Source organism: Penicillium atrosanguineum, assembly GCF_028827265.1.
Source record: "Penicillium atrosanguineum strain IBT 20685 chromosome Unknown utg000001l_segment0_segment0, whole genome shotgun sequence".
Classification (NCBI taxonomy): domain Eukaryota; kingdom Fungi; phylum Ascomycota; class Eurotiomycetes; order Eurotiales; family Aspergillaceae; genus Penicillium; species Penicillium atrosanguineum.
Window position 1 is genome coordinate 570,592 of NW_026623133.1, and position 15,932 is coordinate 586,523.

Here is a 15,932-nt window from a genome sequence, read left to right on the forward strand (position 1 = left end):
AAAATACATAAATAGGATAGTGTGTACTACGCCGGGTTAGGCTGCTCATGCTGACCAGATGCTCAGTCACAGTGGGAGTACGAAGCCTGCGCAAGCGCCCAACTGCATTGGGGCGGACAATGACATGCTCAGATTATTGCTATTCCCTCCCCTGGAATTGAGCTCTTTCCCAATATACAATTCATAATGTTGGAATGAAAAGAAAAGTACATAGTGTAAAAAGAACCCCCTAGGAGTAACTGGAGACCGAGCACCGCAAGGAGAAAAAGTGGTCCCCGTGCGGCCCGAATAAACATGAAGCTCGCCATCTTCACTCCGGTCCTCACACCACGACCTCCTTCCCCCTAAAATGGACTGAGCCGCAATGTGCTGGTTACTGCCTATTGCTGACTCTTTCAACACGGCAGCCTGCATGAGGTCTACTCGGCAGTGAGCCCTTAATCCAAGAGTAAGTCGGCCTCCGCGACTCCCGGCCCTTGCAACCTGACGTTTTCTTGGAATAGTGGCTTCACATCCAGCCAAGACAGCTGGCTCCGGCCAGCCATCAACGCTGCCCCTCTTATCGGACGAGCTCAAATCTGCATCGCACCATAATCTCGCGTCTCCGTCCGAACGGCGCGGCACCCGCACCGCCCAATCCACCCCAATGCACAGTCGCGAGTCGTCCGCCGTCCGAGGAAGAGCTGCCGACCCTTCCACCTTAGCCCCGACCTTACAAGCCCGTCGCGGTCACTCTGGGTCAAAGAGCCCCGACGTCTCAGCTGGGCGACCTGCAGGGTATGACGTGGGATTGGAAAGACGGCCATCGAACTCGTACGGCCACCACCGCCAGACCTCAATCGTTCATGGCATGCAGCACTCGCGCAACACAAGCATGGCTGGCTCAACCGCTTCCACCAGTCCGCTGAGCCCCGAGCTCATCGCCTCTCTCGGCCGCGGAGGTTTCGACGAACCTGGTCCCCCGACTAGGCTGGATCAGCTCGATTCGCATACGAATTTCCAGAACTCCAGCGGAATGACGGCGAGTCATGGCGTACAAGGCACGCTGAGCACAATTCAGGATAATGGCATTGACGACGTCTTGAAAGGCAGCCCAGTAAGCATAACACATAAACGCATGAATTCGGGAGGCATGGCACGGCGGGAGCGATCGCATAGTCGCTCGCATTCGAAGCACCATTCCGATTCGAAGACGGTGGGAGAGTATGCGCTGCATCATTTATTCAACTCGGTAAGACATCCGCGGACCAAAAAGAATCTCGGATTTAAGGGCTGATGTGAAGACAGTTCGTTGGGCAAGCAGACAGTAAGATAAACCAGGCTATTCTCAAGTTGGGGGAATCCGAGGCACCTGTGGAGGAGGTCTGTGGACCTGGAGCAGACCCGAACTTCGATCAGTTGATATCAGCTTTGGGACATATTGCCAGACAAAAACCGAAACCTCTCATTGATACCATTATGGTCTGGCGGAAAGCAAAGGGAGATGCAGCCATCACTGCTAGGCAAATGACGAACGAACCCCCTAAGCCAGTGGGTACAGAAAACGGTGTACTGATGCGTCGTAACACGGAACCAACACAGCCACACGTCGATCCATTATCCGGAGAGCGGCCAGCACAACAGTCAACGTTACTTGGTCGTCATGATGATGTTGCGCTGGTAGAACGACGAGCAACAGTATCTGTATACTTAGTATGCCGAGTCCTGATTGAGATCTTCAATCAGAGCAGTCTTGCATCTATCACATTGGATATGGCAGATCGTCTGGAAGATATTGTCTTTGGTCAGATTAAGACCGTTGATCCCGATCAGATCTCTGCGTCGCCACTTCGGATGGCCAATTGGAGGATCTATGGTCAATTGCTTGGAATCATGAGTGAACAGAACTTTTCCAGTGTCGCCAATCGCTTTTTGTCGGAGCTTGACCAATATCAGAAAGCGGAAGTCGCCCGCGGTCCCTCGCGCGAGGGCGATGCAAAGGCTGAACTTTTGATCCTCGGCATGAGATACTTGCGCTTGCCCGTAAACCCGGATACATGGAGCAAATCATGCGACTTCATGCGATCTCTGGCTCGCTTGTTTGTGAATGCTCATGGGCAAAAGATTAAGCAGGCCTACTGCTATGTGCTTGAAAAGTTGTTACTGCCCGTTGCTGCCAATCCCACCGTGGACTTTTCACTCCCTCGATGGAAAGAATTCCTTGAGTTGGTACAATCACGATTGGCACAACTACTCACCAAGCCTCGGCATTGGGTGGCTGCTTTCTCATTGAATGTCTTGTTGCTCTGTATCTCCAACAAAGAAACCTTCTCTACACAATGGCTCTCGATGATTTCAAGCCTGCCTGCACGTCTGAAGGATCGTCCTACTCGTGCTCCAGCTCTACAAGCCATCTGCCGCCTTGTTTGGACATATTTCTTCCGTTATTCCGACTCCCCGACAACGACCCTTCGCAAGGTAGAAGAAGTGGTCAAGATTGCGCTCCCCTCTGGAAGGAGAACGTATCTGAGTGCCGAACCAGCGGTTGCGGATCCATTGATTCAACTAATCCGAATGATTGGCTTCAAACACCCTGATGTCTGCTTCAGGACTATTATATTCCCTTTAATCAACTCCGATCTGTTCTTGTCCGGTCGTGAATTGAAAATTGAACAGATGGAGCCGGAAAAGATGGTCATTGGTATTCGTGCTTTCCTTGCTACCATGTCTGATTTGGAGACAAGCGACCAGCTATGCCCCCCATTCCCGACAGGTTCTCTACCAAATCCATTCATGGATTCATCAACCCCGATATACTTCCATCGTCCGCAGCTGCTTGCTGAGTTCAAGACGGTAGGTGCGTCTCAGAAGCTCAATCCTGCAGAATCGAACCCTGTCAACATTTCCAGACTCAGTGATAATGTGAAGGATTACTATCTTCGATTCTGTGAGGTTCTTGGAAAAATCACCATTCTGTGCGATAATACCTTTGGTGGCCAGGCCGTTCTTGATGAGAAGTTTGGAGGATTGACCCCGAAGACCCCAATAACCGATGCCTTTGGGTTTGGACGGCGTGATGATCACATAAACACACTGGATCAGAAACAAGGCTTCTACGATTTGCTACATGTGGCTGTGCAGGCCTTGCCACGCTGTCTTTCTGACCATATCCCATTCAACACGTTGATCAATCTCCTCTGCACGGGAACTGCTCATGTTAAATCGAACATTGCAACTTCCTCTGCAGAGTCGCTTAAAGCAATCGCCCGGCAATCGCATGCACAGCAGGTGACTATTGGTTTTGCACGGTTCATATTCAACTTTGATGCACGGTATTCTACCATGTCCGATGAGGGGATGCTCGGGCCTGGCCACATTGAGTCTACTCTAAGACTCTATGTTGAGCTGCTACACATCTGGATTGATGAAATCAAGCAGAAGACCAAGGAAGCAGCTTCTGATCAACTTGAGAAGTCCGTCTCTGGCAGTCGAGCACTCCATCTGGATCTTTCAACTGTTCTTGCTCACGTGGAAGAGATTGAGTCGCATGGACTTTTCTTCCTGTGTTCCCAATCAAGACGAGTCCGGGCATTTGCGATCAATGTATTGCGACTGATTACTGAATTTGACAGTGCGCTCGGAAAGGAGAACACAAGAATCATTAGGATTCTCGAGGCCGATTCGCAGGTAATTATGGATGTCAACGACGAACAACTCACTGTTGCGGAGAGGAGTCGTATTCAGAAGGGCAAGCGAAGGAGTGCGTCCCAGAATACCCTTATCGAGCTGTGCAGCAGCGAAGTCTCGTACGACTCAACGCTCTGGGCTAAGGTCTTCCCCAACATTATTCGGATCAGCTTTGAGACATGTCCCTTTGCGGTGACTCTTGGTCGAGAGATTGTGTGCGCACGTCTTCTGCAGATGCACAAGACTATTACCTCGCTCGCAGAGAGGACCAGGCCTCAGTATCCTTCCCCAGTGGATGTTCACCAACAGCGTCCTATGGGTCGAAGCAACATGACGGCAGAGATTCTTGTAGAACAATGGAAGCTCTACCTGGTTATGGCCTGCACTACTGTCACTAGCGTGGGTGCTCAATCACAGAGCCAGCTAGCAAATGCCCAACATGCTCGCAAGGCTTCTAAGGGAGCTCAGTCTCAAGACAAGATAAGCTCTGCCCGCAGTCTTTTCGCCTTCGTTATACCTCTTCTCTCTGCAGAGCGCGATTCCATTCGAAATGCCATTGTGATAGCGCTGGGATCTATCCACAAGAACCTCTACCGTACAATGCTGGAATCACTGCAGTATGCAGTCACCACCTGCAATGAAGAGGCGAAGATTCGCATTGGGACGCACCATCGCACTCCCAGTAGCCCCTTGCGCAACAGAGATACGGAGCGCCTGCGCACGGAGGTCACACATGTCTATAAGCTTACTTCCCATTTCCTGCGAGAACCCGAGGTATACAATGACGACTGGGTCGTCAACAACCTTATCACCTACGCTAAGGATATTCGGATCTTCTTGAGCGATGCGGAGGTTCAAAATGACTGGGAATACCAGCGCCTGCGATTCCACTACTGTGGCTTGATGGAAGAGCTCTTCGAGGGAGTAAACCGCACCAAGGATCCTTCTCGCTGGATTCCTTTCGAGTCTCGCAAATCCGCATTCTCTCTCATGGAGGATTGGTGTGGATACTCACCGAACCAAGCACAGATCTCCCAGAGAGAAGACAACATGCGGAAGTTTGCAATTGCCCAGCCATATGAAGGTGGTGAGATGCGAAATGCTGCGGCAGCCTTGGAAATCGAGAAGAAAAACCTTCGCGCTGCTGCATTGAGTGCCATGGCTTCTCTTTGTGCTGGTCCAATTAGTATCACGACTGAAAGTGGATCGGTGCTTCAATTCGATGTTGGTCGAATGCTCTCGTGGGTTGATATCATCTTTAGCACCGTCAGCGATAAGTGGCATTCGATTGGCCGTCGCGCTTTGAAGAATCTTATCATTCATAACAAGGAGCACGCGTATCTGATGGAGCGTTCGATCGAGATGTGCTACGTCACTGAGCGACCAAAGGCGATCGAGAGCTATTTCGAAGTGGTGACCGAGGTTCTTCTGGAGCATCCTGACTACCCACTTGAGTTCCGCAGGGTACTAGGCGCCGTTCTGGTGACCCTCGGTAACCAGAAGCGTGAGATTCGGATGAAATCAGCGAAGCTTTTACGAAAATTGGAAGAGCGCCAACAGAAGAACTCTCGTCTCCAAGACTTCGATATCAGCATCTCTGATAAGACTACGGCAGTGTACAAGCTTGCTCAGTTCGATATCTCCAAGCGACTGGCAAACCAGCACTCGGACTTGGCATTCACTCTGTTCTCCGAATTTGCTCTCCACTTCCGCAGTCTACGCCCAGACAGCCAGCGCAATATGGTAGCTGCCATCCTGCCGTGGGTCCAGACAATGGAGTTGCAGGTGGATCCCAATGGTGGTCCAACGTCCAAGTCATACATGCTCCTCGCGAACCTCTTCGAAATTACTATCCGCTGCAGCACCATCCTCCCCAACCAGGTGCAGGCGCTGTGGCAGGCGCTGGCGACAGGACCTCATGGCGGCAATGTCCAGCTTGTCCTCGACTTTATCATCAGCCTTTGCTTGGAGCGTAAGGAGCAGAACTTCGTGGAGTACGCCAAGCAGGTTGTCGTCTTCCTAGCTGGCACCCCCGCGGGATCAAAGGTAATCGAGTTCTTCCTTATGCAGGTCATGCCGAAGAATATGGTGCAGGAGCGGAAAGACCTTACGCCTCCTCCCCCGGAATTGAAAACTCTCCCATATGTTGCCGACCTAGGTACCGTCCTCCCGGTTGGAAACAAACAAGCCGGTCTGTCACTGGGACAAGTTGCGCTCATTTTCCTCGTTGATCTGATGGTTGCGCCTGTCACATTGGCTTTGGATGACGTTATCAAGCTCCTGCACGTCGTCCTGATCCTTTGGGATCACTACACTGTGACTGTCCAGGAGCAGGCGAGAGAGATGCTGGTTCATCTTCTCCACGAGCTCATTGCAGCCAAATTGGAAGATGACGCCCCCACTGGAAGTCGACAGGCGATTGAAGACTTTGTCGAGTCGATCCGCAAAAGTGATCCCGCAGTTGTCTGGGAATACGAGGAGAACAACGGCAAAGAAGACGAAGATGATGATCGCAAGGTGCCCCAATCTATGGGTGCAGTGACGCGTGATGTGATCAAGTTTTTCAGCGTTAGATATGAGGGCATTGGCGATCTCTGGGCTAAGGAGGCGTTGAATTGGGCGACCTCCTGCCCTGTGCGGCATCTTGCATGCCGCTCATTCCAGATTTTCCGGTGTATCTCGACCTCGCTTGACTCGCGAATGTTGGCGGATATGCTTGCCCGACTCTCCAATACCATTGCGGATGAGGAGACGGACTATCAAACCTTCTCAATGGAGATTTTGACTACGCTGAAGATTATTATCAGCTCCTTGGCACCTGAGGATCTTCTACATTACCCTCAACTTTTCTGGACCACGTGCGCCTGTCTGAACACCATCCACGAAAGCGAATTCATGGAAAGTTTAGGTATGCTCGAGAAGTTCCTAGACCGATTAGACCTCAGTGACCCCATGGTGGTGGCGCAACTTCTCGAGGGCCAACCACCCAAGTGGGAAGGTGGATTCGATGGTCTTCAGGATCTGGTGTTCAAGGGTCTCAAGTCATCTGAGTCTTTCGAGCAGGCACTAGACACACTCTACCGTCTGAGCGGATTGCCAAATAACGAACTAATTGGGGACGGAACGCGACAATTGTTCACCATCTTGGCCAATCTGCCTCTTTTCCTTCAGTCTTTCGACCACGGATTCATAGATCAGAAACCCATTTTGCATGCCAGCTTACTTGCTCGAGTTGCAGAGAACGAGGGATGCCCCCGACTTGCGGCGTCGATCTTTGGCTTCGCAAACCAACAGTACAAGTCCGAAAGTGTCTTTTTGGACCATATCATCACCGAGATCAAGTCATACTACTTCCCGCAGCTAGACTTCCAGTGCTTAATCTTCTTGATGGGTCTTCTCACCAACACGTCGGACTGGTTCCGTATCAAGACAATGAAGATCCTTTGCGTCTTGATCCCTGAAGTTGACATGCGCCGAAACGAGGTCACATGTCATGGACCGGATCTGATTTCCCCATTGCTGCGACTTCTCCAGACAAACCTATGCCCTCAGGCTCTTGAAGTATTGGATAATATCATGACAGTCTCTGGCAATCCGATGGAGCGTCATCATTTGCGCATGAGTATGGCATCGGCTACCTCATCTCGTGCTATCCGCAAGGAATACGAGCGGATCCAAAGTCTCTATGGTATTCCCGAGCCTTCAGGTTGGTCTGTGCCTATGCCAGCGACTCAGTCAAGTACAACTCGAAACAATGTACACGCTGTGTTCTACACATGTGCCGAAGCCGATGACCCGACCGTCCAAGACACCATGACGCCGAACGTGGAGTTCCGTGCAGAGGAGTACACTGACTCGTTCTTCCCAGTGAGAGCTGACACAATGAAGTCTGTCGACACACAGAACGACGGCAACATGGGTGACATGGTGCAGAAGCTGGACAGCCTGGACGATTTCTTCGATGAAGAAACAGACCAAAGCATGCCCACGCTCAACGTGGCTCCGCCGATGATCCGAGGCTTTACTGGAAACTACCTCGACACCAATGCCCATCTGTATGACCAACAAACGGCGCCCATTTTGCGAAAGTCACTCGCTCGAACGGGCTCTACGTCGTCCTTTCACAACGGTCTAGCCGAAAACCGCACAGCCAACTTCCGCTTCGACGGACCGGGTATACCATCTCCGGTGAGCGCAACAACACCTTACAGCGCCAACCAGACTCTGCGACCGGCGTCCCATGTTCGATCTGTCACTTCGCCTGCCAACAATCTCTTTGTCCAAACGCAGACCATGGCGCAGCACGGTACACCACATATGGGCCTGAATGACTCCGCCTTTCTGTCCGACGACGATCTCGAGGAAACTCACTCCGATATGGACGATCGACCCACCCTCAGACGTCCACACCCTCCAATGCCACCTATGGTCCGCAGCGCAACAGACAGCCCGCACTCCCTCGAGTCCATGATCCGCAGCGGCATGCGCCGACTAACCGGCGGCGCAGCCAACAACCGGGAAAAAGAAAAGCAACGCGACCATCTCCGCGCCACCCATCGCGCCATTGTCCAAACGGCCAATTCTCCGCGTGTCCCCAAAGTACCAGAAGAGTACCTCGCAGGACCAACCAGCCACCCGGCGTCCCCGAGGTGAGCCGCAAATATTACATTGTTTTCATTTCTGCTGTTTTCTACCAGCCTGGGCATTTCTGGGCGTTTGGAACAACCCCCTCATACCCTTTGCCTTTCATTCTGTCGCAGACTTATCATGGCGCGTTGATCCGCGCGTATTTGATTGAACCTTGTATATTATCTACATCATGATTGTTCCAAAGTGCCTACGTAGATGGCGGTCTGAAAGTTCACAAGTTATATGATAAGGATTCATTTTTGATGTTCGTTTCTATGCTGTCGTAACCGGGGTTTCCCAATGCAATGCCTTGTAAAGATTATCCAACTTCAAGACTGGAAGTTCATCGAATAGCCTCCAGTATTGGGATCTTGGACGAAATTGAAGTTGTCTGTCGATAAACCGAATGGTTTCAAGATACCATTGCCCAGCTGGATGAGGGTTAGTTATCCAGTAATAGCAGAGAATTAGGGGTCCACCTACGCCCTTCAATTTCGACATCATCTCCCCCATCTCCTTTTCACGGGCTTCCTTGATCCGATCCGGAAGTTCCAGAAGAGCCCGCTGAACAATCCGTCGATCACCTGCTGGGAGATTCTCCATGGCAGCGAGAGCCTGGTAGTCCTCCGCAGCACCCTGTAAGCTGGCCCAGCCGCCGGTTTCTGATTTGGCCTTGGCCCGTCGCATAAGAGCCTTGGCTCGAATCCGTAGAACGTTTGTGCGTTGCTCGTCCTGGTCCTTCAGCCGCTGGAGCTCTTTCTCCTCTGCCTCATCACCATCCCCCGAGAGTTCGATGACGGCATCGTTGGCTTGTGTATCGGCTGCTTTCGAATCGCTCTGGTCCTTCTTCTCGGCAGCTGGCGGAATGACCTTGTCCAGGCGCTCAATTGCCATTGTTGCTGAATCAGTTGCTGATTTCCAATCCTCTAGCTTCAAGTATGTGGCGGCAATGTTGCTTCGGATTACAGCGATGTCGTAGTCGAGGTAGTTTGGACACGAGGCGAGGGCTCGGTCGTAGCATGAAATGGCCTGATCGTAGCATCCTGCGCTGAACAGCTGATTGGCCTCTGCCTTTATATCTTGGGCTTCCTTCAAGAGGCTCTGTCGCAACGGCAAATGTTAGCTCGGATTCGCGCACGCAGCGATCGCGACAACTCACAGCTTCTTCGTCTGCGGGGAACCGCGCATCGTGGAATTCCTCTTCATCGCTATCCGCGTCAGCCTCCACCGGAGTATCTTTCTCTTCAGGCTTTGAAGCACGGTTTGAATCGTCCGTGCCAGCCATCTTGATGTGCAAAGAAAGAGGACGTTTGAATGTTGCCGATCACGGGACGGGCGATAAGCAGCCCCCGCGTTCAGGATCTTATCTACCAGGCGCCCTGTTTCCCCTCGTTGCACTGTAAACAGACGACACACGATCATGGCTCAGAACAAGGAGTAAGGGGATATCCTTGATCATGCATTGTGGCACCCAATTGACGATGTGGCAGACTTCCCCGCATCCGGGCATGTCTCTTCGACATGGACGGCCTGCTGATTGACTCAGAGGACATTTACTCGAGGATCACCAACGAGGTCCTCCAGATGTATGGCAAGCCTAACTTGCCTTGGTCGATTAAGGCCCAGTTGCAGGGTCGTCCCCAGCCCGAGGCATGTATTTTGTTCTATCCTATACATACATTGAGGACCCAACTCTAACAATTCATTCAGGCTAGCAAAATCTTCCACGACTGGGCGAAGCTGCCCATTACGCCCGAAGAGACCGCGACCAAGCAGTATTCTCTCCAGGCTGCATACTTCCCGAGTTGTGGACCTCTGCCAGGTGTCCCTGCCCTGCTCTCCAACCTTGCAGCAACCCAATCCACAGACCAGCCCTGCCACATTGCATTGGCTACATCCTCCAATAGCAGGAATTTCAAGCTCAAGACCGACCATCTGACCGATCTCTTCTCTGTATTCCCTCAAATACACCGCGTCCTCGGTGACGACCCTCGGATCGGAAAGGGTCGAGGCAAGCCCCTACCCGACATCTACCTTCTCGCACTGGAGACCATCAACCAGGACCTGCGTAGCAAGGGCCAAACCGAGATCAAGCCCGAAGAATGCCTCGTCTTTGAGGATGCCGTTCCTGGCGTCGAGGCCGGCCGTCGTGCCGGTATGCAGGTCGTCTGGTGCCCGCACCCGGGTCTCCTCGAGGCGTACAAGGGCCGCGAAGAAGAAGTTCTCGCTGGATTGACGGGAGCTCACAAGGAAGAAGAGAAGAGTGAAGCAGAGAAAGAGGCCGACGAACTGCAGGCATGGCGTGTCCAGAGTGCTGGTAAGGTTGGCGTGCTGGGCGATGGATGGGCACAGCTCTACACCTCGCTGGAGGACTTCCCCTACGCAAAATATGGCATTCAGCTCCCGTGAGACTTTAAATACATTGGCATAGATTGTGTTGCATCAGCTTTTCGAGTAAAGTGAGCTTTTTATGATCCAATTATGAACAAAATCTGGGTTCGGGCTGAATGCTTTTTCCTTTTCTGCATAATCATTTCATGCTCAGTATATGACTATATATCTACTGAGAAGAAGCTTACTATTTACTTATCAGCCGATCATTCAGTCCTTGAATGCTCAGAAAATGCATATTACGTGGATACTCATTGCCTGCTTCACAACTGCTTACATATGGATTACCGCCATGTCTTTGCTCGAGGATTATTGTGTAACTGCCGGGGTGTATTCCTGGTTACATTGGTAGGCATATTCTACAATGTCTCTCAAAAGTGGTCCTAATTCACTTATTAGGTATCTAAACGTAAACCGCTTTGAAATTTCGTTATGGAATATTGAACTCCAGACCATAAGTGAATTTACCCCCGGCGCTTCTTCTTCGGAGCCGTGGCAAATCGTGGGGAATCTTCGGTACCCGGAGTCGTCTCCTCTTTTGCAGCGCGCTTCTTTGTTATGGATTTTTTTCCTTTGACAACTCATCATCATCTTCAGAGCCATGCTCGAACGCATCATCCACTTGTGCCTTCCGGTGTGCCGCGAGTCGTGCCGACTTCCTGGCGTTGCTCTGGATGTTGTTGCGGCACCGCCGTTCTAGCAGCTCTGGGGAATGTTTGTACCCGAGTTCGCCATGCTGCAATCTCAAGGTCCAGGTCCTCAAATCTTGCGATTGAGCCTTTAAACAAATCATCGGGAATGAATGTGTCAGTAGTAAGCGAAAGGGACTCAGTATCAAGATAGGGATGGAAAAATTCCGAAACAGAACAGAGGTTATTTTCATTTCTGAGGGTTTCATGTTGTCAACGGTGCCATCAATGTTCTGAATCTCACGTGCTGAATTTGGATATGCTGAATCACTCATCGCCTCGTCAAGGGTCTTGCAGGTCACGCCCTCTAAGTGAATTGTGCCAAATATTCCCAGTTCCAGTTGGGAAAGAGTTCCAGGAAAATTTTATTTAGTCCATTGAGTAGGCAGACAATAGATTTCTAAGTGGGAATAGTGTGATCCCAGTCTAGCCCGGTGCGAAAGCTCAGAGCTTCAGATATTAGAACAGCCTAGGATGGCAGGGGCCCACGTGGGGTGCGGGAGATCCGCAACCTTATTTTCATGTCAATATGCTTGACTCAAGCCTTCTGCCATCGTCTCTACCGCAGCAAGATTATATCATATATAGAAAAGCGGCCAGATATTTCGATTAGGCTTTGAGGTCATCACAGGTATATAGTATCACTCCGAGTTCAAAAAAGGCATCGACCAGACTTTGAGGCTGTTGTCCGCCGGTCCACTGTTTTCATCCCGCCGTTGACCCGAGCAGGTAGCCACAACACTTCCTGAGGAATGAAACGCTGCGCTAGTGACGGCATCTACAAAACGTAAGTCATGTATAAATACCAAGCGGAGATCAACAAACATACCATCATGCACCTTGAATTCCCAATCTGGATCGTGGGCACCCACGGTGAACGCAGGGTCCTTCCACACCCTCATGATACCATCAATCCCACCCGCCCAAACCTCATGAGAGCCCTCAGCACCGGAGTTGACAACATCGATGTTCATACGCTGGTTCGTCAACGCATTCCGCCCCCGCAAATACCCGAGCATCTGCCCTGTCACGCGGATATCATATACCAGAACGCCATCACATTTGCGCTCAGCTATATATAAATACCTACCACAAGGACTCCATGTGAGCTGGGTGACACCTTTGCCTCCGATATCCCGGTTCGCTTCGGTCTTTGCAATATTGAAGGTCCCAAGCAACTCCCCCGAGCCGTTGGAGCTGTACAGCCCGATGTGTCGAGTGAAAGTCCCGGCAGCAAGAATACCATCTCCAGTGGGGTTGACGGCCATGGCGGATACAATGCCTTTCATCCCAACACCCCCACCCACAATTTGCTTGCGCTTACTGGGGATGGTCGGCATCCAAGACACAGGACCTTCATTACCTGAACGAGAGACGTCGAAAAGGCAGATCATGCTATCCGATCCTGTCAAAAAATGGGTTCCACCAAGCGTGGAGGGATACAGTATGGAGTGAGGGGTGATGAACGCCTCAGTCATCGGGTTCACCAATGCATAGCTCGCGACTGATGTCGGGACCAGAGCGGATGCTAATCTGATTGGATGGTCACGGACCGAAGAGAGAAACAGACAGGTTGTTGGATCTTGGAGGTTGAAAAAAGGGTATACGGCCGACGCATACGTCGGCTCGGCCGAAGCAAGTGTGGAGTATGGTGACAAACGATGAGGTTTTTCTCCCTCTAACAGGTCCGGAGGTCTTGGATTTGATCAGCGAGGAGGTCTAGAAGAACAGGAAAGATGGATAATCTCACAAGATGAAGGTTCGGATACAGTGATTTGCCGATTCGGCTAGGAGTGTGGTCCCGTCCGGCGTCCTGTCGAGATGTTCGTGAGCTGGGCAGTATTCTGGTAGGTGAGCGAGGCTTACCATTCAACGCTTTTGAAATGATGAGTAGTTAGATTGTCCTCTGGGTGGATGGCAACAGCTGCAGCTGGGGAGGCTTGAATATCACTATTCGAGGAAGATGGCGATGCTGGATCCTCGTGACTGGAGGGAGAATCGCTCTCTCGCGCGATGGGAGACCGAGATCCGGTGTCTCTGCATTCCGGAGATGTAGCATCATTATCTAGCTCTTTTGATGCGCCTATGGCTGTTGAGGCCACGCAGATCGGTGACCAATCCATGGTCATGATTGCAGAAATTTTTGAAAGATTTGGAGTAGAAGTTAGGGAAATCCGATGCTGATTACAGGCGCAGGATCCTTGTTTGCAGTTCAATCAAAACCGGGAAAATTCTCAGTAGATAATTTCCCGATTGTGGAAATAATCCATTTTGACAACTGACTTGAGCGATAGCCGAGCAAGATGCTAGGAATTTGCCAAGGCTTGTTGCCCTGCCGGTTATACAGTGAAGCCCTTTCTGTATCCCAAAATAAATCGGCACTCAGGCGTCTTTTCAATATGTTCGAGTTTGCTTCCGAATTTCTTTCTCCGTATCCCAGATGTCCACGGGTAATTTGGTGCTTGCTGTGTCTATCTGGACGCACTGCTGGATGTCCTTTAAAGATGTACCTAGATGATCCAAGTATATTTGTGGCGGCAGACTGGAGCACGGGATTTTGGTTCGGTCTTTTTCAGCAGAATTGGATGAATTAAAGTCCCTTGTCATAAAACAGATATTGTAGTAGAACGTAATTAGGGCAAAGTCGTCAACGCGGCGTTGACGTCGGCACCGGGAAAACTAAGCACCGAGCAAGCGCCGTAAATCTTATCGGGCAACCGCGACTTCTTTGTTTGGGAATCCAAGGGCCTGCGCATTCCGATCATCATGTTCGCCCCAAAGACCTCGGCCGCGCCTGGCGGCCTCTCTATTAACACCGGCTCTGCCAATTCTTTGTTGTGAGTGCCTCCTCGGTTAACCCCTGCTGCCCAACCACCTCGAGCTCTCAGAGCTTGTCCAAGCTCATAATTGTCCATCCCTTCTTTTGAATAGGCGGTGATCGTCGCCACTATTGCACCGTTGCCGGGGCCGCGATATTTCGTGGTGCGCAGGGCGGGTTCAGTTGCGTCAGTTGCGCCAACTTTGAATGACTAGCTAACAGTGTCTTTTCCTCCGATAGTGGCGGCGCCAACACACAAAGCTCATCTACACCTGCGGCTACGGGAACTACTGGCAGTCTTTTTGGAAACAACAGTTCAACGCCTCAAAACAAGCCGGCGGGTAGCCTATTTGGAGGAGGTCTGGGTGGTGGAAACACACAGCAGTCACAACCCACCGGATCAAGCATGTTCTCTGGTCTGGGTGGTCAGCAGCAACAGCAGCAGCAGCAGCAGCAGAGTGGGACGACTGGCGGTGGCCTCTTTGGAAGCTCGACCGCTGCAACAACACAACCTCAGTCGGGCGGCCTCTTCGGGACGGCGGGTGCCGGTGCTACCAACAGCACCACCCAGAGTGGAACTACTGGAGGACTTTTCGGCGGTGGACTTGGAGCCAGCACTACGACACAGACTCAACAGAAGCCTGCCTTTGGTGGTCTCGGTGGCTCGACCACTGGTGGCCTTTTGTGAGTGGATCGCGATGTCCTTTCTTCGTTATAGCACTTCTAACCGATTCATTCCATTACAGCGGCGGCGCACAAAATACACAGCAACAGCCCCAACAGCAACAACAACAAGCCCAAAAACCTACACTCTCTTTGTTCGGAAACCAAGGTGCAGCCCCGGGGGGCCCACAGCCGCTGCAGCAGAATACCACGGCACCAAACGTGGTGCCTGGTGTGAAGATCGATGTCAGCAATTTGTTACCAACCACCAAGTTTGACAACTGTGCGGATGAGATTCGAAACCATATCGAGATCATTGACAACTATATCCTCAACCAGATGAAGGTGTGCCACGAGGTTGCGGATATGTTTCCCACCATTGAGAAGCAGGGCTCGACGATCCCCAACGACGTGGAGTTCGTGCAAGGCAAGCTGGAGACTATTCAACATGCCCTAGAGAATGACGCTGGCGACATTGATCAGCTGCGTGGGCTGGTCGGCCGCGACGCAGCTGAGGCACAGGTCGCATTCCGGGCCATCGATACCCTTAAGCTGCCTCTGCAGTACCAGTCTGCCAGCGGTGGTGGCTGGTGGTCGGCGCAAGATCAAAAGGTCGACCGACGGTCTCTGCGGTCTACTCGCAAGAACACCCTTGCCCTTCCCGACGATGTGGAGGGCGACCCATCCACCGCAACATCTGTCAACGGCGTACCTGTCAACCTGGTGGACTATTTCTCACAGCGATCCGACGAGATGAGCACAGTACTTGAGCGGTACAAGGGCAACATCAAGGAGATTGAGGACCACCTGCACGGAGTTGAGCTTGCATTGAACCGCCAAATCAGCGAGTTCGTCAGCTCCAAGTCTCGTGATGGTGCAGGTGCTGGGACCCCCAAGTCGGCCGTCAATGATCTGGCCGCGGTGCTGGGAGATGTCGAGGCTGGTATTATGGGAGTCGCAGCCCGGCTGGGAGGTGTGCAGGAGCAGGTGCAAGAGACAACCCTCGGACCACTGTCTGTGGGTGATCGGCTCGGAATGAACTAAAGCATGATTTTATCTGTACACTAATGCAATGG

At 51.7% G+C, this 15,932-nt stretch overlaps 5 protein-coding genes across 5 annotated transcripts; 3 read left to right on the forward strand and 2 right to left on the reverse strand.

Moving 5' to 3' along the window:
• Positions 1–505: 505 nt before the first annotated feature.
• On the forward strand, positions 506–8,319 carry N7443_000211 (putative cell morphogenesis protein (PAG1); the record flags this gene model as incomplete). Its single annotated transcript, XM_056880267.1, has 2 exons — positions 506–1,231; positions 1,288–8,319. Coding segments are annotated over 2 exons (7,758 nt in total), but the record flags the coding sequence as incomplete, so codon positions are not given.
• A 305-nt stretch (positions 8,320–8,624) lies between these two features.
• On the reverse strand, positions 8,625–9,580 carry N7443_000212 (uncharacterized protein; the record flags this gene model as incomplete). The annotated part of the gene is made up of 3 exons (XM_056880268.1): positions 8,625–8,726; positions 8,779–9,396; positions 9,455–9,580. The coding sequence occupies 3 exons, from the start codon at positions 9,578–9,580 to the stop codon at positions 8,625–8,627; spliced, it is 846 nt and encodes a 281-aa protein (XP_056745506.1).
• Positions 9,581–9,715: 135 nt separating this feature from the next.
• N7443_000213 (haloacid dehalogenase superfamily protein) lies at positions 9,716–10,704 on the forward strand (the record flags this gene model as incomplete). The annotated part of the gene is made up of 3 exons (XM_056880269.1): positions 9,716–9,732; positions 9,786–9,945; positions 10,006–10,704. 3 exons carry the CDS (start codon positions 9,716–9,718, stop codon positions 10,702–10,704), a joined length of 876 nt encoding a protein of 291 aa, XP_056745507.1.
• A 1,312-nt stretch (positions 10,705–12,016) lies between these two features.
• On the reverse strand, positions 12,017–13,504 carry N7443_000214 (uncharacterized protein; the record flags this gene model as incomplete). Its single annotated transcript, XM_056880270.1, has 4 exons — positions 12,017–12,153; positions 12,205–13,070; positions 13,126–13,188; positions 13,242–13,504. The coding sequence occupies 4 exons, from the start codon at positions 13,502–13,504 to the stop codon at positions 12,017–12,019; spliced, it is 1,329 nt and encodes a 442-aa protein (XP_056745508.1).
• Positions 13,505–14,141: 637 nt separating this feature from the next.
• On the forward strand, positions 14,142–15,900 carry N7443_000215 (nucleoporin FG repeat-containing protein; the record flags this gene model as incomplete). Its single annotated transcript, XM_056880271.1, has 3 exons — positions 14,142–14,212; positions 14,434–14,877; positions 14,940–15,900. The coding sequence occupies 3 exons, from the start codon at positions 14,142–14,144 to the stop codon at positions 15,898–15,900; spliced, it is 1,476 nt and encodes a 491-aa protein (XP_056745509.1).
• Between the last annotated feature and the right edge of the window lie 32 nt (positions 15,901–15,932).